General features: G+C 36.3%; 1 protein-coding gene across 1 annotated transcript; it reads right to left on the reverse strand.

Moving 5' to 3' along the window:
- Nucleotides 1-3,517: 3,517 nt before the first annotated feature.
- NAA30 (N-alpha-acetyltransferase 30, NatC catalytic subunit) lies at nt 3,518-26,622 on the reverse strand. The gene is made up of 5 exons (XM_079912901.1): nt 26,449-26,622; nt 25,413-26,184; nt 20,531-20,654; nt 18,714-18,769; nt 3,518-10,134 (listed from the first exon to the last, which is right to left on the reverse strand). Exons 2-5 carry the CDS (start codon nt 26,181-26,183, stop codon nt 9,997-9,999), a joined length of 1,089 nt encoding a protein of 362 aa, XP_079769027.1. The 5' UTR covers nt 26,184; nt 26,449-26,622; the 3' UTR covers nt 3,518-9,996.
- Nucleotides 26,623-27,878: the final 1,256 nt, after the last annotated feature.

Here is a 27,878-nt window from a genome sequence, read left to right on the forward strand (position 1 = left end):
GTAAAAACAAAATCATTCTGGATTAAGACTCAGAAGCTTCTATTTCGATCCACAAAATCTCTGCTGATATTCTTTCCCCTTCTTTTGTCTGTTTAAATAAGCAGACTCTTGGCCTTAGCTGGATCCCCTTTGCCTCTGTCTGTTTTTCTATGTATAAAAATGACCCTGTTTCCTGGCCTTGATTCTCCTTGCTGTCAGTAGGCTGCTTTTACTGAAAAGGTGTGTTCATGTTCTTGGCTTTACCAGTAAATTGATTTTATAGCTGAATTGGCAAGGCTCTGTGGGTGGGGAAGCCAGAAGTGGCATATCAGGTGGTCAAGGAATGTGAAAATTTAGGTTACAGATTAGAAAAACTTCAAAATGTACACTGCACATTTTAAAAGCACTGCTGGTTGTAAAGCACTGAAGTTATTCCTCATAACTGAGTGTATGTATAAATAACATTAAAACAAAATAAGTGTCCAACCACATTAGGTTAATAAAAAATGGTTTCATTTGGATAAAATATATAAATTAGACATCTCAATTTCCATAAAATTTTCTTGTTCAGATTCCTGGGTCTAATTTACAATTCAGGATTGATTGTATTTGGATTTATGCATCTGAGCAATTAAATGTTTGACATGATAAAAAGAAAAATCTCCTTTATATTCACAACAAATACAAGAGGCCTTTGCTTCTTTTTGAAAAATGCAGGAAAATAATACAGAAAGAAAAATATTTAGGAACTCACTGATTCTCCAGAGTTTTTGCCTTGTTAACATCTCTGGCACCATAAAAAGTAATATAGCGACCATCTCTGTGTATCATAAAGAGCTTCAGGTAGGTCCGTGAACCCCAAGAGAGCCATTTACCTGGCTTTGTCTTTTTAGTGCCTCGCACGATGCCTGGCCCAGAGCAGGTTCTCAGTAATTGTTTAATGGCTAACTGAATAGAGCTATTGCCTCATGGCAAAAAATAACCACTTATGATGTAAAGGTTAAGAACATTAGCAGAGGATGTATACTTTCACGAAAATGTAGGGAAGGAGGGAGAAAGGAAGGGAGGGAAATTCATAGAGATTGTGTGCCAGTTAACACCTTTGATAACTCTGATGATTTTAAGCCTGAAAACTTTCTGTTGTGCACCTTAAAAAGCATTCCACATCAATTAATGCATTTATGTAATAAGCACTTATGTTATGCTTAATATGCTCTAGGTACTATTCTAGGTAGTGAATAAATACAGCCATGAACAAATTCCCTACTGTTACGGAATTACACTCCAGCGGGACCCACATCACTATCTTAAAAGGCAAGTATTTATAACCCCATTTTTATGAGTAGAGATAGTATGATTGACCTTCCCGACCTGTCCAGTGTTTGAAGAGGCATGGATTTTGCATGTTAGCATCCTACTCTATTTGAAGGCAAATACAGACCAACCTATTTAACATTGTATCACCAGCAGCTGATATTGTAATTAAAACAAGTTTTTACCACCAGGAAAGGGGTCTATGTATATGTATAAATGTATATACATTTGTACATATACACACACATTATATACACACACATACACACACATATATATACACATATACACAAAAATAATTTCCTAATGTTTGCGTTTTTGTAGGCTTAGCACTATATAGAGAATACTAATATGACCTGATTTTTTAGCGTTTTTAAGTATTTCTACATATTTTAATTAGACTTCAAACTTGATTAATAATCAGTATAGGTTTTTTTTTCTATGAACTCCTTTCCCTTAGAAAAGAAATTTGACTGAGTAAAAGTTTACTGGAAATATGGCAAGAGTTACATGCTGGAGCATAATATTTAGAAAATTTTAAACATAAATGAATTATATAAATAAGCGGATTCAGTTCAACTTTCATAGGGCAATAAATTTTAAAAGTTCATTTTTAAAGAAGAAATCAATTTCAGGCCCCTTAAATATATTATATACCTAATTATTAGAAACCAATTAGATGTTAAAACTACTTAATCCTAAATCCTTTCATGGATTTTACAAATTAGACCTATTAAACATTTTAAGAGAGCGTTTACATTTTATGCTGAATCAAACAGCTGAATTTAAATAATTTAGTAGGAGTCATTAAAGTTTTAATTTTACACAACAGAATTAAACATATTGGACTCTATCCTCTTTGGGTTTCATCAAGCACGGAGTGTGATGGGAAGAAAACCAGATCTAGGAGACTCAGGCCTGGGTTGAGGTCTTATCACTGCTTTGTGACCTTAGAGGCGTCATTTAAGCACTTTGAGTATTAATCTTTCCATCTTAAAAGATCTTTCTAAAGATTGAGTAAAAGTAGGTGAAACTGCTTTGAAAACTGTAAGAAGGCAAGCTCACTGCATGCTATTTATTATCATTACTCTACTGCCTTCCTGGCAATGAAGAAAGAACATTAATCATACGTCTCTCCACCCCAAGCTGAGGGGATCACATCCCAATAATGGCAAGCATCCCACAATCAAGCCAGAATACAGTGATCCTCTACTCAGTAGGCTGGGCAAAGATGTCCAGGTGTTCTTCTGTATCTGTAGTCAGGTGCAAAATTGGACTCCCTAGTATGAGAACCACAATTCTGTAGCTCATATTCTATATCAAACCACCTCCTGATTTTATGCATTAATGGCAACCCTAGTCAAGCCATGTGGTTTAAGGTTTCTTTATAAATTCGGATAACGGCTGTGATAAATTTATCCTGAATTATTTCTCTATTAATTCCTTTTTGAACGCAACATTGGGGTGTTAGAATATAGGGTTGTCCTTACCCTTCTCTATCTTGTTTTCTTTCAAAAGGAAAACCAAAACTGTCTTCACTTGCTTAACAATCTCTATTAAAACTTTGTGCCTATATTAGCACCTATTTTTCCTTTCTTCCTATGCTTTGCTGATTACATTTCAAAAACCCAACCCTTTCTAAAAGTCATTCCTTTGTTGCTGTTGGCAATTGCACCATATTTATCTACCCCATTTTTCCCCCAATAAACATTTGTGTCTTATTATGCTCATAGAAAAACACTAGGTATTTGGGATATGCAAGACACAGCCCCCTACTTTCAAACTTACCTCTACTTTCCACTAATTTTCTTTCCTATAATCATTTGTCTGTACCTCCAAACTTGTCTACTAAGGTGTCTAATGTCCTTGTAACAGAAATCTTTCCTCTTTGAAAGAGTAACCTCCTCTGTATTCTATATATTTACTTCTTATGCATCTCCATACTGCTACTAAAAACAATTTTCTAGAAATTGGAGTTTTAATACTGGTTATATGATTAAGGATTTGTGTGTGCGTCTGTGTGTATTTGTACACACAGTTTTTCTCTTCACTTGCTACAGTCTGGGCTATTCTCATAAGATCTAATATTTAGATGACTTTTACCATTTAAATGGTGCTATAAAATCCAGTACCGAAATACAAAATTACTATATACTACTATGGTATATATATTAATAATAGCTATCGTTTATTATTTACTATATACTAGGCTACTAGGTACTGTTAAGGTGAATTTACATACATTATTTCATTTATTCTTTGCACTAAGCTTATCAAGTATTTATCACTAAAGGTTTACAGAGGTTAAGAAACTTGCTCAGTATCATCTGATGGAAATAAACACCTTGAATGCTCATTAACAGTTCCAAATATGAAGAAAATAATTATTCTCACAATAACTCAAACACAATGCTCACATCCATATTGGTGTACTTCATTTCATATTATCATAAGCTATCAAGTAGACTTGGCCAAAGACAAGGTTGAAATCAATTTACATTTACCTAGTTAAGTCAATACTTGGTGGACTTACAAATTTTATTTTATTAGCATTCACAATAAAATCAAATATAATGCTAGCTGACCGTTGAGTCACTGTTTACAGCCATGATTGTAGGGAGGGAGGTAGCAAAGTTTAAGGCAGCAGGTTTAGCTTTAAGGCAGCAACTTCAGCTCCCTTAAAATGATCAACAAACATGTACAATCACAGGCTATCTGGCCCTACAGATGTCAGTGATCACCTATGTTAGGGCATTGAACCCTGAGCAGTTCACAAACATACATAAAATTTAGCAATTACTTTATATCTTGTATCAGCTTCATACAACTGTGGATTTTAAAGCAGCACAGTTCCTTAACATTGCCAATATTGTTTCCTACAGAACTAGTGCATTCCTAAAAACACAAGTATTTTTACAAATTTTTACTACTGGTTTTAACTAAAAAATTGAAGATATTTTCCTTTGGAAAATATTTAAATCTTAGGAAATAAAGCTTCTTAAGAACTCCTATCTAAGGGGCAAAAAATTTTTTTCAGTTCGTGCAACCTGCTGACTTTTTTTAAAAGGGTGAATTTCTTTGGCATGAAAGGAAAACACAGGAGACATACAAATCTTTGCAGTTATAAATGAACAAATGAGGGTACACGCATCCTGGAACACAGATCTCGCTAAATAAGAATATGTTTACTAAAAAAAACAAAAAAACAAACCAAAAAAAAAAAAACCAAAAAAGAAAACCTCAGTCAAGGGGGCCAGAAAAGGCTGTTTTTAAGAAATTTCAAATAGATTCACTGTGTAACAAATTCAGTCACAAATGTCTTTATACAATTTCTTTAAAAGCCATGTCCTTTCTCTAGCATATGGTAAATTATTTTATTTACAAAACATACATACAGATTCTCAGGAAATTGAGGTATTAAAAAATTGAGATATATTCATACAGCAAAGAGGTAGTCATAAAAATCCATCATCAACTAAAAACGAGCTTATTTCTTAGCATTATAAAAACCTTACATTTTTAACCCTGCATTGTTTACATTTTTCTAAGTAGTAGAAGGTAGATTTCGGCACTTTGGTGATCTTTATTATTCCTAGGTCTTTTTCACATGAAGATTAAACACTGATTCATATCAATAGAACGTGTGCCTTGAGCTCTTTCCCCAGCAGTGTTAACAGGCTATACCAAGTCTGGCACTCCCTTTTGCCAGGTGTTTCCCATCTCCACGCCTGCTCTTTTGATGAATTACACTTACGAGATGTCCAGCTAGAATCAAGATTGACACATCGTGGCCAGAGAACACAGGAAAATAAATCTGGTTCTCTCAGAAACAAAAACACTTGCCCTTGTATCAACATACATAATCTTCTAGAATTTAGGAACAAAAAAAAGTGTAAACATGACACACCTCCATGTTTCAGTTTGACCACTCATAAAACGAGAAATGACCAATCTCATTTACAGGTAAAATTATTTCAAATTCATCTAAAATGACAAGTTATTAGGCTTAATGATGTAAAATATTTTAATGCTAAAAAGACAGGCGTCTCATCAGAAACCAATTTTTGGCACTTGAATCTCGGAACCTCTGCAACCCAGAGAACTACCAAATAACAAAAACTGCAAGGGCTGCTTTTCTCAGAATGGCTAATTCACGGCAAAAGCAGGGAGAGGGGTGGTGACAAATACTGTTTTAATGAAATAGGTTTTCGTCATAAATACTGTAGGTATACTCTTTTGTATAGAGTATATTGCTCAGAGGTAATTTTTAATCATGATCCTATTTCATTCTTCAATGAATTAGATAGTTTTAAAAAAAATCCTTTTCAAAAGCTGTTTTCCTCAGTTATTGCTGTCTAAATATTATCTAAAGCTATGCTATCCAATGCAGGAGCCACTAAACCACATGTGGCTGTGTAAATTTCAATTAATTAAAATTAAAAATTCAGTTCTTCAATCATACTAGCCTTTCTTCAGGGGTTCAGTAGCTACGTGACTAGTGACTATCATATTGGAGAGCACAAATTAACATTTCTATCCAAAAAAAGTGCTATGGGACGGCTCTGAATCTGAAGAAAGTGCATTGTGCTATCTGCTCATGAAATTTTTCAAACTCATTTTTAAAAAGTTGCTTAAAAGTATCACTACATCTCTAGGCTACAGGTTATTATTGATCTCTGTTCATAGGTGTGAAAGAACGGTATCAACTTTCTGGTCCTTATTAAGACAATTTATGAAGTATTTAGAATTCCATATAGGGCCCAAGTAAAACAGGAACTCAGATATTTTCACTACTTGAGTATAAAAGAACAAAGTGCAGATTTGACAGGCATGATGAGAGTAATTTAGCAGTCCCAATTAAAACAGATCTCTTCTTCCACTAATATCCATAAACCCTGAAATATGAAAGAATACATAACTGCCATTTAAATCTCACAAGAATGGGACAAAAAGCCCTTTAGATATTGCTCTATTTTCCTTTGGTCTTAGCAAGGGGAAAACAAAACAAAACAAAACGTTATTTAAGTATAAACAAAAAAGAGTAAATTAAAATAAAAACTGTCTTACAAATAAATTGCTATGGGACAAGGACAGAAAAACAAGTTTTGGTTTAATGCATGAGAAAATGCTCTCATTTGTATTGATAGCTGATATATGAGCTGACTAATAACTCTGAATACTTTTAGTAAGATCAAGTTCATGTTGTTATTTTCAAATTTGTCAGAACACAAGGTGAGAGAGATAACAATTGTGTATCACTTCTTCCAAATAACTCTTAGATGCAAGGCAGGAAGTGGGGAACAAAATAGATTGCCTATTTTTTTCTTTTTTCTTCTTAGTAGGTGAAAGTAAAACAACTTGAACATAAAATGCACACAGCTGTATCTAAAAGAAAAATGCAAACACAACTTAACCATACTTTATTTGACTGCATCTTATTTAGACAGCTTGCACATTTCAAATCCCATTAAAACTCTCTCTCCAAAAGGATATGGGACAATAGAAGAAAATTATGCAGCAATATCCAGTCATCAAACAGCAGTCCAATATTTTGAGATACACATGATATTTTATAGATACTCAACTCATATCTGACGTCAATATAATTTACGGTTATATTTTTACAAACCTGAAAGCCCTATAACAATATAGCACTCATTTTAGTGATGTCATGGTGCACTGAAAAGTAACTCTGATGCACTACCAATTTGCTTTTATCTATGCTCCTGGAAAGTGATGAACTTTATGATTTTTAGACACCATAATAAATATACACATCCAGTCTTATACATGTCAGCCAATACCATAACACAGGGCAAGGTAAAGTTAAAACATGTGACAAACAAACTTCTTTACATAGATTTGTCAAGCAAATGGGGAGGGTACTTTAGGGAAGAGGCAGAAAATATTAGAACCAATTTTTTAATAGTAATTTTTTTTTTTTTTTGCTGGCTTCAGCTTCAAAACTACTGTCTGGTTTATGATCTGTGGAATTCTCTAGTTTCATCCTAATGTAAGGGAAATTATAGTCAGCCCACACATTAAAATGGTAGTATACCCGTTAGCTTCTTCAATACTAACATATATAGCTTCATGGTAGCATGTATAAAAATGTTCAGCAGTAGCAACTGCCAAACCAGTGTCAGTGGATAGTACAGTCAGTCTTAAAGAGGCAGCACCCCATTAAAAGAAAGTTGCACCAATTTTGCTCAGTTTTAGCCAAGTGAACTCACTCTATCAATTTTAAGTGGAGCTGTTTTAAGATTATATAAGAAAAATGAAAGCCCAATATCAAAAATTAAGTTAATGTTTGATGCTACTTCACCTGAAATGGAGACTTAATTTTGGTGCTGGGTTACCATGCTAGAGGATAAAATTTTAGTCCACTTAAGTAAACAATTTCTGCACACCCAATTAAAGACATAAGGTAGACACAGATATTCAACAAACACCAGCTAAACAATATGACAACCATTTGACTTTTCAGTCACACAGTTAAGTTTGTGTTTAAAACACCCAGTCAATTCAGCAAAATTTGGTCAATTCTGGGTGAAAAGGTCAGTAGTGATGGTTTCATTGACAATCTGCCAAAAAATTAATGGCTGAGCTAAAAATCTAGCATGTATTTACTTTAGAACTGTCCTCATTAGTGAGTCAAGCAAATGTACATTCATCAACAATCATTACCTATGAACCAGCAAGTCAAATATAAAGTGGTGAGATAAAATTTGATAATGAAAGTACTGAACTATTTTATTAGTTCAATTCCCTCCATATTAAGAATAACAGGATCATCATTATGATTGGTATTCCTCTAAGTGCTAGAGTCCAAATGAAGTCTGACCAAAAACGCACTCAAAATGGTCACCTGGAAAGCTGAGTATTGTGTGGTCTTCATATTTTAAATGTAACCAGTATTCTGCCCATTAAACTTTCAAGGCAATATAAAATGAAAAGAAAAAGTTTTCTTTAAAAATAAGGAATTATAAATGATCCCATCAACAGGAAGATTTTATTTTCACCAAATTTATGTATCTTTATTTAAAAAATACTTGTCACCATGTTCACTTTCAAGACACTACACTGAGCAAGGAGCAGCTTTCCCTTAAAAAAAAAAAACATAACAAAAAGGCAACAAACTTTCCTGAAAGGGGGCTTTTACCAACTGTTAATGGAGGTAGGGTTTTTAAAAATACAGTAATTATAGCCATAAAATAAAATTCAAACCAAATCCTAGAGCAGAAGTAAAGCATATCCAAATTAATGAAAAAACAATACATTCCTACAAAACATTTTTCACAGAGAATGAATCTTTTCTTTAATGGGTACCTAGGTTTTCCAGTCAAATAAATTATCCATCACAGGTTTCCTGACTCCATTGAAAGCAATCAACTTTAAAATTAATTACATTGCACAGATTGGCCAAAACACAATGTAACTAATGAACATGGTGATGGCTATTAAGAAAACCTATAGAACTCATTCCAAGAATTTTCCATTTCTCCCTTTAGTTCTTCTGGGAACTAATAAAGCAAAGCTCCCCCAAGAATTTGCACAAGTAAGTGAAAAGAAAATAAAATCAGTTTAAAACAGATACAGTGCACCTTGGAATTTATTTTCAAGACCAAGAACCAAAAGCGAAGCATTTTAAGAAATGGAAGCAATGTGAATCCAAACCAAGTGGGAAAAAAGTTCCAACTACTTTGTAAAAGCTGTTCCTCACAGCTTAGTAACAATTTTGATTAAATAAAATCATACCAATTTACATTAATTTTTCTACTCTTTTCCAAAAATTCCCTCACTCTCAAAAAAAAGTGCATCTAAAACCCAGCAATTCCCGGCTTCATCAACTTTTCTCATCCCTTTTGAGTCATTTCTCAAAGATTTTCCAAGTAGATTCAACTTCTTACTGTAAGAAAAGAAGGGACTTCTACAGTAAACCACTCTGTCACTCACCTGGAAAAAGTATCCAAATTATAAAAATCTGAAATAATTTATTACCAAATTTAGAATTTAAATAAAAACAAAAGTTTGCTTGCAAAGGCCTTAAAGAAAAGGAAAAGGTAGCATGCATTCAAAAACTATAGAGATGAAGACAAATATACTTATCTACACAGGCACTGGCAGACGCAATTTAATTGTTATCTTTACTCATTGTTAAGACACACCCAACCCTACATAACATTTTTTTTCATTCACTAATCACTGAGGTACCAATATTCAAGAATGGAAATTTAATATTGAAAAAATAAAACCTAAAATTGAAGCTTTTCCCCCACCCCCTCAGAAAACTATGGCAGGTTTCGTGTGAAATGTTAGTATACTCAGAGATTTTTACAATCTACATTGGCTTTTTTAAGGAACAAAAATCATGTTCCACTTCCTGGTTCTGTGATAAAATTATCACTGTGTAAATAACAATGTCAGCAGACTTTGCAAATGAACAAACAAGTCTTGGCTATCAACTGGCACATCTTGTTGGTACCAAAAGAACTCTTTAAGTTTAAAACAATCTCTTTTAATTCAGAACAAATGCGCCATGCCAAAGTGCAACAAATATTGTGCGACACTCAAATGAGACACTGACAGATAAGAGCTGCATGGAAATCACTAAATCCACCTGCAAAGCAATTCTGTACAAATTGCATTGCATGCAAAGGTCGATTCTGCATCGTTGGAAAGTTGTTCCTTGATGTCAGTTTCTCAACGCAGCCACAATTTAAGTCGCAGTGCATCAACTCCATTTAAATAGTATCTGAACAGCCTCTTATCTCGAACAAAACCAAGATTTTCATAAAGTTTCAAAGCAGACTTATTCGTTATTTCTGTTTCCAAAACAACCTTCAAAAAAAGAGAGAAAACTAAGTTATAATTTTATAATATTTGAAACTAATTTATAATTTCATAATTTGACAAATCACTTATAAACAATAAGATCAAATATTTAAGAAAAAGAAACTACATTTAATTGTCTTAAAGTTGATGGTGAAAACAGTAAATATTAATGACGTACAGGAAGAACCCAGAAAAACAGTCATCAGAATTATAAAAGTCAAGGGTGGGGTGGGAACACTGGGGACATTTTCTTTTCTATTGATTTTTGTGAAATGTTTGGAATTTTTGGCAATGAGAATATATGTTTTATACTAAAACAAAGATGAATTCGTTCCCTGTATAGTGTGACAAAAAAATGAAGAAAAAAATCAACAATCAAAGATTTAAGAAAATAAACCAGTACTTGAAACTATTCAGATTGACCTCCAACTCCTATATTTTCATTAATATGTCATCCTTTATCCTGGCGACAACTACCATATTTGTCTACAGTCAAGACCAGAGTCTGAAAACTATCGTCCTTAGACCAAATATGCCCACTGCCTGTTTTTGTAAATAAAGTTTTATTGAGACACAGCCATGTCCATTGGTCTGCATGATGTTTATTGCTGCTTTCTCAATACAAAAGCAGACCTGAGCAGTCGCACCAGAGACCTGTGGGCTGCAAAGCCTAAAATATTTACTATCAGGCTCTTTGTAGAGAAAGTTTACCAAACCTAGATCAAAGGTACCAAAACTTTAGTGTACCTGGAGGGCTTATTAAAATAGATTGCTGCACCTCCCCTCCAGAGTTTCTGAGTAGGTTGGGGGTGGTGCCCAAGAAGCTGCGTTTTTTAAAAATTGCCAGGTGATGTGGATCGCTGCTGGTAAGGGGACGACATTCTGAGAACTACATTCTGAGAATGTCTAGACACTATGGATATCAACACTTAACAGAGGTATTAACTTCTATCTGGGTCTTTTAAAATATTACTGAACCAGTGGCCCTGACAATGAAGAACTGATACTTTTGACTATTATGTGATGTTCTTCTACTTTACTTCTACCTTCCCCTACCAAAATATCCTCTATCCCATCCTCCCAACTTTTACATACATAGCTCTATTTGCCTTTCTATTGATTCTCTACCTACCTCACTGAGAATCAACACAGTGAGTCACAGTTACTGTCGGGATGTTATAACCCCGAGGTGTTTGGAGTGGGAAAAAAGGGCAAAGTATAATTAAACAGAGGCCCAAGTAAAGCCTACGAGTCTCTTCCTGTTCTATCGCAAGCTATAAAAAAAAAAATCTGACAAGAATTCAAGCAACAGATATAAATAATAGAGAAAAGACTGTACTTCAACTCATCGGATCCAAAAAACTCATGATCAACTCCTCTACAATTCCGCACATCAGTAACAAGATCTCCATCCCATCAATGCCTCAAACCTAAAACCTAAGAGTCATCTCTGTACCTCCTTCCTCTCCACCCCGCTACATACATCCAGGCATTGAGTATTTCAATTTTCTCTCTTAAATCTCTCCTAAACTGATCCTCTTCTTTCTATCCCCATTGACAACATTCTAGTCTAAGCTGCCATCAACTTTTATTATAAATACAAGAACCTCCTAACCCAAAGGTCTCCCACTCTAGGTACAGTGATGCTCGTTAATTCCCTGCTTACAATCATTTATTGACTCTCTTTTGTCCTCAAGAAAACGTCCACAATCTAACAGTAATCTAAAGAGACCTAAAAGGTCCGTCAAGATATGGCCTCTACCTACCTTGCTAATTGTGTTTTAGGTCTCCCCCCGTTATTCGCCACGATCAACACTAAACTTTAAGTTTCTGGAACCCACCATTATCTTTCCTACCTTAGACCTTTCACATAAGCTGTTTTTTCTGTCTGGAAGAACACTCTTCCCATCCTCCTCTTCTTGCTTTTGGCCTTAGCATGTCACTTCCAGACTGGGTAGAGTATCTCTTTCCCTTCATACTACCCCACAGCACTTGGCACTGCTCCTTGTTCAACTGCACTTTCATTCAATGTTTGATGAGTATGACATCTTTCCCAGCTGGTGAGCCCAACAAGGACAGGGATCATGGGTACCCTGTTCACAGCCATTTCCTCTGCACGTAACACACTGCTTGACACATAGAAGGCTCTTAAACATTTGTTAATTATATATGCCCTTAGTACCTTTCATTATATTACATACATTACATAAATAGGAAACAAACGAAAGTACTGCCACGCTTTTAAATGACCAGAGTACTCAAACAGAAAGTATCATCTTACAGCAATTACCTATGCAAACAACTCATGAGAGCAAATCACACACTAATCCAAACTTTAAAAAGATCTAAAACCAAGTCATTAATAGTTCAAGATCAAGGGAAAATGTTCCTATAAAAGTTATACAGCAAGCAAACTGGTTCAAGATGAAAATAAAAAGTCAACAATTTCTCTCTGCTCTTAAAAAAATGGAATTTAATGTTCAGTAATGTATGCCATCCTCCAGTTTGGAACACCCCAGTCTGGTCAATGCAATTTACCAGTTTGGAACTATTCTCTTGAGTAATTCCTAGAATTCTGTTTTATGCCAGCACCTAATTACAGCTAAAATGTTAAATCAAAACAATATGAGAAGCAATAAAGCTGCAACAACTCAAAACTTAGAACTGATTTCACAGAAATAAAAAGGAGAGCGACAGTGTAAAAAAAATAATACTCTTTGAAGGCTTACTAAGTGCTACGTAAAGCATTTCACATGCATTATCTCATATTACATGCATATGTCATAATGTTATTTTCACAAGAACCCTACGAAACAGATATATCTCTAACTTACAAGTGAATGAAACTCAAGGCCACCAGTAGAACAAGAATAAACCAGACTCCAAATGTGAACTAGAGCTTAATAGTATCCACTCTTCTGTACCTGTGATTGCACCCCAAAGTAAAACAAAGCAGTGAATGGGAGATCTAACATAATGAAGGGGATCCAGGTCCATATTCATTAATATCCAGCAATCTAAAATATTCAAAACACAGCTGAGGCTAACTATAGCTACATAAATATACACTTGACGTGTAAGTTAAGAGTTGAATTCAGGTTTGTTGGCATCCTAACGGATTAATAAAATAAAGCCCAATTTACAGAAAAACATTACACAAAGTGCTAACACCTTGGATAAAATGAAAAGATTCTCTCAGCACACTCACATTCTCTAATCAAAGAGATCATGTATTATTTGACACAACAGAAAACGCCACAAAAGAAGTAACTACTTTTTAACACTTAATTACGAAATTCTTATAAACATACTAAAAGAGGATCTGGGTTTATACTGGAAACTCTCTATAAAATTATTCTTTTAGTTCACATCATGGGAATATTATATAGGAAGCCAAAGCATAATAAGGTTATTTTAATCCTAAAGAAACTTGGCTAAGTTGAATTCTACTTAACAGAAAATAAGGGTTACAGTGAAGTTCTACGGATTCTCTCAGGAACAAACCATTGTCAGGATGAGCCAAACCATTACAGTTTAGAAAACCTTTTTTAATATTACAGGCTAGGAGCTCCTGGAGGGACGGCAAGCACTATTTTATTGTCTAGCACCTCACAGGCCTTACACCGACAATCTGACTGAACAATTTTACTGCTCTTCATAACATCCCTTTAAGATCAGAACCACCATTACATTGCACAAAGAGACAGATTTAAGAAGTTAAATGACTTTCCTATAATCACACAACTATATCGACAGAAGATGGATCTAGAACCCAGGCTTATCATATCCAGATCTTTAACTAGGCCAAACTACTCAACCAAAAATCCTTACAGTTTAAATAATTCCATTTTACTCTGTTCCTTACCTAGCTGCCCTGTCTCACAGCCAAACTATATGTTTCCAATGAAACTAAAAATGTTAAACATATAATTATTAAACACAAAAAGCTTAAAAGTCATCTTGTACATTACTATAAAATGTATGTTATTTTGTTAACATGTAACAGGTTTATTATTGGTTATTTAAATAAATTTCCCACTGTTGGTGGGAATGTAAATTGCTACAGACATTATGGAAAACAGTGTGACGGTTCCTTAAAATTAAAAATAGAACTATCATATGATCCAGCAATCACACTTCTGGGTATACAACCAAAGAAAGTAAAATCAGGACCTCAAAGAGGTCCCCATGTTCATTACAGCATTATCACAGTAGCCAAGATAAGGAAACAACCTAAATGTTCATCAACAAATGGATGGATAAAGTGGTGCGTGCTGCCAGTGTGACAACACGGGTGAACCTGGAGGGCATTACCCTAAGTGAAATGCATCAAACATAGAAAAACAAATACTGCGTGATCTCACTTATATACAGAAACTAAAACAGTCAAACTTAATAGAAGCCGAGTGTAGAATGGTGGCTCCAAGGGGCTGGGGATAGACGAAAATAGGAAGATGCTGGTCAACTAAAAATGTTTTAAGGTCACATACTGCACACTTAACCTCCATTAAGAAATTCTGATTCCAGTATATTTTCATCATTTATGAGTTAGTTCTGAGTATTAATATCGTAGTAACCATACCATAAATCTAAAAAAAATTTTGAAATTTAAATTTCCAGAGGTGAACATTTCAGGGACATCTACAGCTTAAAAAGTACTGTTCATCATGCTGCTCCATTCATTCTAATTTATTTCCCAAAAAAGTACATAAAAGTAAATGGCCACCATGTGGGTTCATTATTTTAGGTACACAAGAAAACTCATTCATGTTATTTGTATATATTTTTCTTACTGTCTCCCCTAATGTAAAACCCAAGCTCAAGAAGCTTCTCCTAGTAGCCACTAAATGTTTGGCAGCCAGACCACATAGAGGAGTAACCAAATTCAAGCTAGTTTAGCAATACAGGTAATGCATTTCTTACTCATGAAGTAATGAATCCACCTGTTTCTTTTTCTGATGCTATAACTTTTTAGTCAGATCCAAATATACACAAAATGGAAAAGATCTTTAGCTACGCTGTTTAAACATGTCTAATTCTGATATAAAAAGTTAGGAAAGTCATAGTAAAGGCAAAATGAAAAGATCTATTAGACCAGAAGAATAATACCATTGTTACTTGGGCAAAAGCAAGATCTACATTTCAACTCTGTGAAATGTACAGATCTACATTTCAACTAACCTCAGTTTAATTCACTCTGAATTTATCTTAAAATGACAAGTGGCAACCAAAAGCAATATAAACATGACTCAAGGTCATAAATAAATTCTGCAAACAGAACAGAAAGTAAAAATTGACTGGATGTGTACAGTAAAGCTTCATAGAGATTTCCAAATGTATCTCTCTTAATAGGCTCATAGATTCAAAAATCTCTCTAAGATTGAAAAAACAGCAGCACGACCTAAGCAGTAGAAGATGTAATTTAAAACCCTTCACAAATGTCTTTCTGATAATTTGTCAAAATTTCTTAACACTTTAAAAGAAAGGAAGATTGATCTAACTTAATGAAAGTAACATCACATGTCAGTTATTTTATAATTTGGTCATTGTATTCTTGGAGAATTATAATTTCAAAGTTTTCCTCAGAACCATGAATTATATACAAAACTATTTTTATATATAATTGTTTTATCAAAGGGTACTTTAATAACTTGGTTAACCCTGCAGATATATATTTTTTTCAGATATTTTTTTTATGTACACACACACAAAAAAAGACGATTGCTGTTCTTAGAAGCTTAGAGAGAAAGACAAGTTAAAAACTAATTAGACTGGGAGATGGGGATTGACATATATACACTAATATGTATAAAATAGATAACTAATAACCTGCTGTATAAAAAAATAAAACTAAAAAAAGAAAAGAACTAAAAAACAATTTTTTTTAATGAAAAAATAGACAAATCGAAATTCAAAAGTCCACCCCCCCCAAAAAAAGAGGCATAGATAAGATACTGTAAACACAAAACTGATCATTCAACCAATATTTATGAACCATGTACTCTATCACAAATGCTGTACTAAGTACTAAGAATACAGCAGTAAACAAGAAAAGGTATCTCTGCTCTCAGTGGCTAAGGCACAGTCTCTGAACAAGTAAATTGAAGAATTTAAGCATAGTAAGTATTACAGAAAGGGAGGTAAAGAAAACCACAGAAGGTGGTTTTCAAGGAAAACTTAAAAGGAGTTGTTGATATCTGAATTGGGTCTTAAAGACTGAGAAGCATTTTAATAAGCAGAGGAAGACCAAGAAGCTACTGGGTCTAGCAAATACAAAGTAGTTACACTGGAGTGGAGGGGAAAGAAACCAAACCAAACAGGATGAGATGGTAATATAAGGAAGTAGAACCAACAAACACACTACCATCAAAAATTAGAAGGGTAAAGAGGACAGAAGAGTTTGTTGCTTATATGGTTTAAAACTCAATGAAAGGGAAAGGGAAAGCCTAATAAAGAGTAAGCAAGAGTTCTGTCCCTTTCTACAGCAAATCCTTTATCTGAACAATATGGGGCACAGATAACCAATTTTTTTAAACCATGGAAGACTTCCCTAATCCAGAGGCAGAGCTATTCAAACTGCACAAACCATCCACTTAAAACCATACAACAGAAATAAGTTCATGGAACTATACCCATTTCAGTCTAAGATTGAGTAAAACTCATTGCTTGAAAAGTAAGAAAAATGAATCAGAATTTTAAGCCCACAATGAATAGTTCTACCATAAAATGTATCACTAATTTAGGCCTTAACCTTAAGACTATAACAATATAACCAAAATCTCATCATTCCTCAGAACTTTCAAAGAAAAACCAACACTATTTAAACATTTGATCAGTTAAGGTAAAGCATACTACCTGTCTCATAGGCAGTAACTAGGATAACTCAGAAAAGGCTTTCATAAGGGACATAATACTCCCTCCTTATAACATCCCTGTTCACTGGGAACCACACTACTCAGTAGAGGATCAAAACATGGTCTTATCATCCCAAAGATTTCTCCGAACTGTTAAGCAGCTTTTGTGAAGCCTGACTTCTATTCTTGATGAGCTGTCTAAGCCAATATAGCCATGGTCCATATTGGACTTACACTGATGAAAAAATTTATATTCAATTTTATACTCAAATTTTAGTTACCAATGATGTAGATAATCAGGGTATCTTTTACTTTTTTTTTTTTACAGATCATCACTGTACCTTTTACATTTTGAAATTAAAAGCTGTGAATATGAGATCCTTTGCCATGTGTGAATTTTCTTATTCGGGGTAAAAAAATTAAATATCCGTAAATCCCAGGATGTCTTCCCCGTGCTGCCCAATATGTCTGTAGGCCTTCTCATACAACCACGGTTTAGTGTGATCTGTCAAACTACGAACTATGAATGTGGACAAGGAGCGTGAGAATACTCTGCTGTACATCTGTACTGACATGGAATCCTGTTCATGAGTTACTGTTAAGTGGAAAAAGCAGTTATAGCAAAATAACTGTGATTTCATTTGTAAAAAAAAAAGTGTAAACATCTGCATTCACATGTGCTTAGAAAATGGGAGGATGCAAACTGCAAGATTAATAGCAGCTATTAGTGGAAAGAAAGATGAAGAGTTGAAAAGCGTGAAGATGGTAAAAGAAAGGACTTTGCACCCCAAATACACACAAATAATGATGGTTAGTGACTGTGAATAAATTCTGTACCAAAAAAACCCCACTTAAAAAAAAAAAAAAGTAACCAAAACAAGTTACTTATTGCAGTCTGAGAAAAAAATTACCTAATTTCAAGTATTTTGAGAACTCTCTAAGGCACATTTGCCCTCCAATAATAAAGACAAGTGTTAGCAGTAATGCTCATAAAATTACTAGCACAACTCTGGTCCTTCTTAGTCACCACTGTTATATTAAAGATATCTGTACTTCCCTAGTTTATACTTATCCCCTTCCACATTACATAATAGTAAATCTTAACATTCCCAACCATCACTATTATTTATTGAGCACCTACCGTATGTAAAGCACAGTGCTGCAGGATACAAAGATACTACCTGCCTTCAGGCCTTACAAACAATCTGAAGAGAGAAGACGCTTTTATGCTAATTTATAGATAGATCTACATTTAAAAAGTGGTTGTCTTTCCCTCCCTCCAGCCTTATTATTTAATGCAGAGATTTTTTTCAAATGTGAAATGTTCTTCATATGGGCTGACAGTTGGCCCACAGGAAAAAAAAAAAAAAAAGTATTATTTAGAGAGAAACCAAGGCCAATACACAAGTAAATTACAATAAGGTTTATAATAAGAGCTACCTTAAATGATTTAACTGATAACAAATCAGAGTTCTGAATACCATTTACTAAAAATATCTAAAATTTTACCTTTACATTCTGACACAAATTTTAGCTCCCATTATCATCTTAAAATTTGTTCTAGGTCAAAGTTCATATGTTTTTCAACGGAATGTAATTTTCAGCACGTTACATTTGTATAATAATAGCTTGCAATGAAATCTGCAGTACAATTTATTATGGGCTATTTATAAAAATACCCAGTAGAATACAGCCCAGGATAAAAGGTCTTAAACATTTAGGAAGACTTACCTCATCACAGTCTCCTTCAACCATAGCATATATAGCTTTCTTAACCAAGTTAGTACCTAGAATACAGAGCTGAGTATTAATGAAGTAAAAAATGTAATTAGTTTCTTAAAGATACCTAAATTATAATACTCATAAGAAGCAAAGAAATGTCAAATGCTGGGTTCTACCCTGAATGAGATACACAGATTATCTCAAATAAGTGGGGAAAAAAATTTAGACTTAAAACTGAGAGCCCAATAGGACCTGTGCATAGCAATACAAGTTTCCTCTTGAAAGACCTATCTCCTGATATATATCCTTTTCTCAGGTGTAAATGCTGTTTAATTCCAAGAAAAAAGGTAAGATATGGCCAGAGCAACCCAGGAACTTCTTCAGCTGGTAAGAACTCACTCCATGACCTTTGAGCCAATCTTGCCAAAGATCACACCAGAATTGCTGTGACCCAGAGTGGGCCCAAGACACTGTGTTAGTTTCCACAAACCTTATAGTAAGCCTGGGCACACCAAATGACGTCAGTGGTGTGTCTGTATCCTAGTTTAGGGTCAGGTATACTTAGCACATTAAAGGGAAAACAAATGCTAAATCTGATCTTAAGAGAAGAAATCCAAATTTTCTCTCTCAATTTTCAAACCATGAATACAAGCAAGCACACGTTACATGGGCCATACAAAATATGTCTGAGGGCCAGGATGCAATCTTCAAGGCACTGGTTTCTGCCCTCTGAAGTAGCCAGGCAATTTGCCTATCATTTTCCATGAGTCCTTACCAGCTCTTTTTAATACATCAAAGACTCAAACTTGGCTTGTATAACAAGCCCAATTCATTAAACATCTTAGTGGCAAACTAACACTATAAGAAAAGTTGGCTGAACCTAATGTACTAAGTAAACCTATTCATAATGACTTCTCATGATGTCTCAGATTGTGTGAAGCAGTCTTAAACTGGACACTCATAGTTTAAAAAGAAAAAACTACAAGTGACAAAACTGCTAGTAATTAAATACTGGTACAGGCATCAAACTCTTTTTTCATGAATACTTACTTAGCTTCAGTACCTCTCAGAATGTGCCATGCTCAGACAAGTGCTTATCTACCTGATCCTCCATCTTGAACAAAGAGCCAGTAGGTCTTAGACACTATGACAGCTGTTCTTAACAGGCTTACATCACAGCCACCTTCAGCCCTACTTCTAACAGGACAAATAAGATTCTCAAGGGGAGGGGCTTAAGCATTTGTTTTTAAACCACCCAGATGATTCTAATGACCATTATAAACCATGAGTATAAGATTAACTGCAAAGGCCAGGAAAGGTAGCCCAGGAAAGAGATGAGTTTGGGAATAGTAGTAAGAAACAATTCTCCTTTTTCCTGGTCCTTCCCGAATTGCTAATATAATGTTTGATGACTAGTACTAAATAATGGTAACAATTTCTCCATAATTTTGCCTTGATTGAGGACCATTTAACCCAAGTACACACAGCTGCTTGAGTGCTGTGATCAAGCACCCTAATAATGCTATTAAAAACTGCAGAACTTAGTATAATGCAAAGCAGTTTGGATATGATCAAAAAAATGTCTGGAGATGAAAACTGATCACCTTCTAATTGTTAGAAAGATAATCTCTCAAATAATTAAACAGTAATAAAGGAAACAATTCATTTTTAAAACATTTTGAAAATATTTTGAAATAAAAGCAATCAATTTTCTTCCCTCAGCTTCATGCTCATTTCTACATACTATTTACATTTAAGTCTTCTGCTTCAAAAAAAAAAAATGAAAATAACTTAGGCATTTTTTTGTGACATAATATTTTTCTTACCAATGCCATTTCTCCTGTATTTGGAATCCACGGCTAACATGGCTATATAACCTCTGCGGAACATCTTTTTGTGCATATCCAACTTGCAAACGATGGCACCTACACACTCCTCCCCTACCATGGCCTTAAAAATAAACAAACAGTTACAAAGAATACATTGCCATCAGGTATTGCATAATTACCCACAGAAACAGCAGCCAACCATTGGTCAGTGTTTCTGAGGGAGGAAGAAATAATGAGAATTCTAGCAAGAGAGCAGTCACAGAAGTGTCAGAAATCTAAATCCCAGAACTCCTTCAAATGTTCTAGTTTTAAAATCTTACAACATTCTTTAGGACATGAATTTCTTAGGCTCATTATTAAAGCCTAGGGGGGAAAAAAAAGCAAATTTCCACATGGTAAACATTCAAGTACTTTATGAGGTGCTTACAATTAGTTGCAATAAAGAGCTACATGTTTAAGATCTAGGAAAGGGGAAACATGTGAAAATAATTTTTTAAGAAAGTCTTTTCATTAGATATCACAAAATATTGTGAAACTTATCAACAGAGTACTATAAATTTATATTTAATTATAATAAAGTTTTAGTGAAAGACAGATATAAGACATAATATTTACACCTGAATAATAGTTAGATTTTGATCAGGGAAAAAAAATCTAAAAGAAAAAGGATTATTTTTAAGGTATTCCTTAGATCCTACCCAAGGGGTTTTTGTTATTGAAGGACTACAAAAACTAGATATACGATGGTCTCATTTTTAGGGCTCTACTGACAGTGTGAGTCATTGCCATAAAGCTCACAGAATATCTAGATCTCAAAATCAAAGCTTCATATTAAAGCAAAAGCTGTAATTTTTACAGAGCTTTCTATTTTAATAAAAATGTACAGCCTTCCACACAAAGATTACTTATTAAATAAAAGCTAATCAGCCTCCATTTTCATTAAAATTTCCAGTATCACCATTGAAAATATGTTTTTCAAAAATTCCATCACCAACAAAAAGTTCTAGTAAATATTGTACTCTGGTAAATATACAGGGCAATAGTTCCAATTGTTTAATAATGTGTCAGACAGAAATACTTGTTTGCTGTAAAGAGCCCTCATAAAAAAAATATGAAAGCTTCAAATCATCTCTTAATAAAATTAACTTTTCAGAAACTATTTCAACAACAAAAACCAGGAATGGGTTAAAAAAAAATCAATAAGCAAAGCCCAATTTACACTTAATACCTCTCTTATCTTGAATCTGTTATGACTTTTTTTTAGTTCATCATTCTGTAAATTGATTAAAAAGCTTTTTTCAACTGTGGAGAAATCTTTAGGCAGGATAATTCTAATCCATTTCACGCAAGCCTAAACTAGGTCAGGAGGGATATTAATTTTATTTACTTATTTTAATTGAAGTATAGTTGATTTACTTTGAAGGGATATTAAATTCAACAATCCACACTAATTCATTTCTGTTTTATCAACACATTCCAAAATTATTTGGGGTCAATAAACCTCTAAAACTGTTATTTCCATTTTCATTCATGATATATCAATCTGGTTCTTTCAAAATTCTTTTGAAAAGTATAATTTCTTTCTGTATTAAGTCCTGAAACATATACCAAAGTTGCCTGGTTGAACAGCATTTTCTGATTTGAACATAACTTATTTCAAATAGATGTGTGTGGTTGTGTGTGTGTGTGCATATATCAGAGATGAGAGGTACATTAAAAAATTTTTGACCTGACCTCATAAGCTAGGAGAAATGGAAATCTATACCAATCTATGATACAAAATTATAGGACAGCTACATTTCACAGTTAATAAACCATCCAAAAGGGGAAAAAATTAAAACCACTAGACACACTATAACTGGACAATACTTTCAAACTGGATAGGCATTTCAAACAAATCTTCTTTGTCCTCGGACAAGAAAGTAATAAGCAAAGTATTATATTAGTTCACTTAGACTAGATTGAGTTCTTACTAATCAAGAATCTATAGGAACAAAAATCAAGTTGTACACATCATTTAAAAATAAAAGCCCAATATATGATTCACTGTCATTAGTAAGATGTTTAGTGAGGAAGGCCAATTCTGTATTTTTTCTGTAAATTGCTGATGAATATACACTTACAAGAATCACTGAACTGCATGTTAAGTTTTTACAAATAAAAGCTTCTGCACATAAATTTGGAACTCATGCTATTAAAATGTGTTCTTTTTTTCAAGGATGGGAACTGAAAAATTCCAGGCAAGATTAAAATTTAACTCTACAAGGCCAAATGCTTGTCAATCTATAAAACTTGAAAAATACAAGCTGTGTGAAATACAGATTCCCAAATTCCAGAATATCACAAATAGGAAAACAGAGGAATCTGGAAATTTAAATTTAGAACAAATAACAGAAGTACTATAGTATATCACTGGTAATAAGTTTAAGAAGTTCAAAAAGGCACCAACAACTGAAAATACCATGAACTCAAAAGAGACAAATTATTTAAGTACAGAGTAAATGACAGTGCCTCCCATTTGTACAGTACCATACTTTCACATCTGTTACAATTATTAGGAAGAATCATTAGAAACTGTCACTTTTGTTAGTCAAATATGGTCAAGTATTGGCGATTTTCTAAGGTCCAACCACATATATTCCATCTGATCCACTGCAGGTTACTCATGGAAACCAGGAACATTCTGAAGATTTCTAGTCTCTTAGTATTGTTGTCTGCAAGGACAACTATTACTTGGTGAAGCATAACTTGGTGACACAAGGATCTTGGCTGAATGACTCAAGGGTATGTCATTTTTCAGCTTCTTAGTTGTTTCCATAATGACAGGCCAGGAGACCTGGGTTCTAGCTTTACATCTCTGGACCCTAAATATCTGGAGATGCGAACATTTTAAGTCACTCTGGTCTTTAATTTTTTTTCATTAAAAAAAAAAATTAAGCTGAACTAGATTATCTCTAGGATCCTTTATAGTTCTAAAATAATATGAATTGAAATAAACATACACTTATATTTGTTTTAAGTTAGTTCTCATGAGAAATTCAAATTTTTTAAACGCCAATATAAAGGCCCCAGTTCCAAATGGCCTCTGATTGTTTAACTATTGTTTTATGTTCAATACGTCTAGATCCATACTTGCATTAGTAAACCTTACAGGTCAACCACTTGCATATTATCACAATTTCTAGATATTGAGAGTTTAATGTTAAACAAACTGGCTATTAAGGGTTAAAGTTCAAATTAGCTGTTGAATTGGGAGGAGTCTATGTAAAATCAAAGTAAAGTTTACTAATACTCAGTTTATCAGAGTTTAAAATGGCAGACAAGTTGAGAGAGGTCTAGGTAATACCAGAACTCAAAAGCTGACTAATCATCACACATACACAACTATTTTCTCGAATTAACAGAAATACATACACTATTTCTATTTAAACTGTAACTAAATTGTATGCTTTTATGAATTAACTTACAATTAAATCAATCTACAATCTTCAGCATTTATAATAGCATTTGATATGACATTTATAATAATGCTATGAAAACCATCTTCCCATATTCATTTGACACAGACGTGTCTTAGAACTTCTATTTTGATGCAATGGTTAGAATCCTGTAAGAGCAGTTTTGTAGAATATAAAATAGGTCCCAGTTTAAACAAACATACTAAACTGAAGTTTAGCAAAGTGAACGCAGAAAATAGCACAGTTACCATTATCAACAATACTGAGGTTATATTTTCAGATCACTACCAAGCTATAGAATCAAAAAGACAGATTTCTGAAGTATTGTCAAAGCATCTTACAGGGAATTAGTAAATGCAATTAAGTCAATTCTAAAACAGCAAATAATGGTAGTGGCTTTTCCCTTCACATATCATAAAGCACTCCTTAAAAGCATGTTGTCTTTCTTCAATAAAATTCAATGGAAACAACATGCTTGTGAGTACATGATATAAAGCACATACCTGCCACCAATATTTAAGTGAAAGGTTTCATACAGACTGAAATTAGTCAATATTATTGGGAAACTCTTGGTACTACCAGTACTACGTAAGTCAAAAAAAAAAAAAATTCAGCTTGTTTGGTTAAGCCAAGTCTTTTTTACTCATATATTAAGCAAAAAATTTCTGTCAACTACATTACACACAAGCCAGCAATAGTACTAGAACTTAAGCATATCTATGACCAGCTTCTTTTAAAAAAAGAAAAAAAAATTAGATTACTTAACAATTTCACAGTTTCCTACACTCCCAAAAAGGGTATTTTGTTCAAGTTTCTGGAGTCTTTCAGCCACCAGAAGTGTTAGTAGCACCTTCTGCAACCGTGCACCAGAAAGCAGGCTGGCTACAACTGCTAACTGCCCTGCTTAAGTAAAAGGAAACAATCTCCATAATTATGGAATACGCTTCTAAGATTTAATTCTCCACTGTGGCCACAGCAAGTTTACTGACAATCATGTTCACCAAAACATGTTTATGCATACACTCTTCCCTGATTATGGCTGTAATTGAGAGATTAATAAGGCCTGTATCCGAACAGAACCATGTTCAAATTAAATGACTGCAAAGTGCTTTGAGGATGAGGGAGGATAATTAAAGACGGTTAAACATGATTATAAGCTAATGTAAACAGGATACAAGACCCCCAACATGCAACACACAGGCTTATTGCATTTACATCAGTATCAAGTTAACCCGGATCATGAACCCTTACCTCCAAAGCAGTTTCATTAAATAATTAGGAGTGCATACACGCACTTTACATCACGTAACATACTATGAAATGCAGGATACATCCACTGCCACTCCTGCCCTCACACTCCCTGCCCCGCACGGCCTGGATCTGTCTGCTGGGTTCACCCTATTTTCGTTCCACCCACTTACCAAGAAGCACAGCTGTGGCCAGTTGTGGATAAAATATCTATAGGTATAAATGGAGTAGGGTTCAGACAGATCTTTGGTGATCAGTCTCATGATATCGGGCATTTGCAGCTCGGATTCATATCGGACATAACGTATAGTCCGATCCTCCCCAGGCTCAACCTCCCGGCCTGAAGGGCTTCTCAAACTGCAGCCGGCGGTCAGGGATGAAGACAGCAGCCGCACCTGCTCGTCTTCCTCCTCCTCCTGCTCCGGGCCCTCCGCCAGTCCATTGCGGGCCGCCGCGGGATCGCTCGCCGCCGCTGCCTCTGCGGGGCTGGGGAGCGCAGTTCTTGCATTATTGGGGAGGCAAGGAGGGGGGCTCTCGCCCGAGTGTACCCCGGCTCCTTTTGTTGCAGTCGCTCTGGGGCCCCCGGCGGGGGTGGCCGTGACCGTGGCCGCCTCGGCCGCGCTCAAAACCTTGCTCTTGAGGGAGGCGGCCGTCCGGAGGTGCCGCAGTTCGGGGTTGATCAATCCGTTGAGCTGCAGCTGCTCCTGCGGCGGCTGGGGGCAGCGGAGGCACGGATGCCCCTTGGCCGCCGCCGTCGCCTCGCCGCCCGCCAGGCTCCCGCCGCCGCCGCCGCCGGCTTCGTGCTCCTCGTCGTCCTCCTCGTCCTCGCTGCAGCAGGCGAGGGCGGCCCCCGCCGGGAAGGGACAGCGGGGCTCGGCCGCCGCCGAGGCCGGAGGTGCTGGTGGTGGGAGGAGGCTGTTAGGCCCAGGCGGTACCTCCGCCATCCTAGAGGAGACACAGACCGAGAGGGGAAGCCATGAGACCCGGCGGACAAGCGCGGAATAGAGGGGGCGGGGGGCGGGGGGCGGCCAGGGTTGGGGGGGAAACAAAGGCAGAAACCGTCCCTCAGAGCTGGCGCCCCAATTCCGCGGGCCCCCCCCAACTCTTCAGCGCCGCCCAGCTGCTCAGCCGGCCACCGTCCCCGTCCGCCCGCGCCCATCCGCCAGCCCTGTCACCCGCGGCCCCTCCCCGTCCCCACCGCAGGCTCACCCCGCACAGGTCCCCGCCGCCACTGCCGCCACTCCTCTTCCTCCTCGGCCGCCGCCGCCTCCCGCACCGCCGCGGCTGCCTCCACCGCCGCCAAGCCTCACACTCAGCCGCCGTCGCCGTAAAGCGCCTCGGCTGTTACCCCGGGTAAAGTTTCCTGGGCCTGGCTTTACGACACTTCCCTGCCTGCCGGCTGCCGGGGCCGAGGGAAAGGGGCGTGGAGGGAGGTGACCTGTGGAGGGGCGGGGACGAAGGTGTCTCCTACGGGCCCCGGGGGAGACCGCGTGCTAATGGGTGGGGCTGTAGGGCGGGGAAGTTGCAGAGGGCTTTGGAGTCACCAGCTCCCAACCCACTGTCCTCGGCCTTGGGGCTCAACCCTGGATCTTGCAACGCGAGGCCCGGGAAGGATGGGCGGGACAGGCGCTCCCACGGTGCTGTCGCGAAGCCCGCCCGCTCCGGGCCTGCTGCCCCGGCCTTGGACAAGTCTCCTAAAAATGCTTTTCCTCGACTGTACAACGTTTAACCTTACCTCTGACCGGGGGCGGGGGGAGGGCTACCCGCGTCCCTTAAAAATGGAGCAAATCTGGAGAGAAAAATCCCTGAAAAGGAGAGGAAGTTAAAAACTTTGAACTGTGAAAAATATGGGAATGACTGATGAAACCTGGTCGTTTGCAATGTGAATTAGGTTTAGTCTTTGCCGCTTCGAAGCAAGAGAAAGTGGACAGGTAGTCCTCTTCCTCTCTCCTTATCCCCTTCACCCCGCCCAGGAAAACTGGAAGTAAATGGGATTAACAGGTGCGGGGGCAGCTGCAAACACGCCTGGGGAAGAGTTAGAGATGTTGAAAGAGAGTGACAATGGCTAAGAAGCACATTCCTAAACCTGTGACCCGAATTGTGACAGGGTGAGAAGCACCAGTCAAGAGGTGTCCTGAACCTGCTCCCAGCCTTCTCTTAACAAGTGGTCCCCCTGCGCGGATGCAGAGGGAAGAGAACTGCCGCACGCGCCTGAGCGGGAGGTTCCGCTCTTTCCGCTCTGGTCCACAGCCACGATTTTCATAAGAGAAACACAGGTAGTGTTAACTCACCAGCACACTGAGGAAGTTAAGTTTTTTAAACTGAATGTAGAACCGGGCAGGTATGCAGCAGATGAATGTTTTCAGGGATATAATTCTCTGACTGCAATTTTTGCCGTAATCTAAAGTAAAAAAAAGAATACATTGTAGCGTAGCTGTTGGATAGCCGTTAAGGTCCTTGTCACCAAAGATGTTAAGCAAGTACTATCACCTTCTATCTAGAAGGTCAACCTATAGTGATAAAAATAATATAATGTGTTACTATGTGCCAGGCACTGTCCTAAATATCTTACATGTATTAACTCATTTATAGGTTTTTATAGAAATACATTTGTGCACAAATAGACATGTAGAAGCTTA

The sequence above is a fragment of the Stenella coeruleoalba genome (genome assembly GCF_951394435.1).
Source record: "Stenella coeruleoalba genome assembly, chromosome: 2".
Classification (NCBI taxonomy): domain Eukaryota; kingdom Metazoa; phylum Chordata; class Mammalia; order Artiodactyla; family Delphinidae; genus Stenella; species Stenella coeruleoalba.

Coding starts and splice junctions, on each gene's coding strand:
- NAA30 (XM_079912901.1), bottom strand. CDS start 26,183: ATGGCGGAGGTACCGCCTGGGCCTAACAGCCTCCTCCCACCACCAGCA. Junction 20,655..25,412: donor GGCCACAGCTGTGCTTCTTG/GTAAGTGGGTGG, acceptor TTTATTTTTAAG/GCCATGGTAGGGGAGGAGTG. Junction 10,135..18,713: donor TTGAAGGAGACTGTGATGAG/GTAAGTCTTCCT, acceptor CTTTTTTTGAAG/GTTGTTTTGGAAACAGAAAT.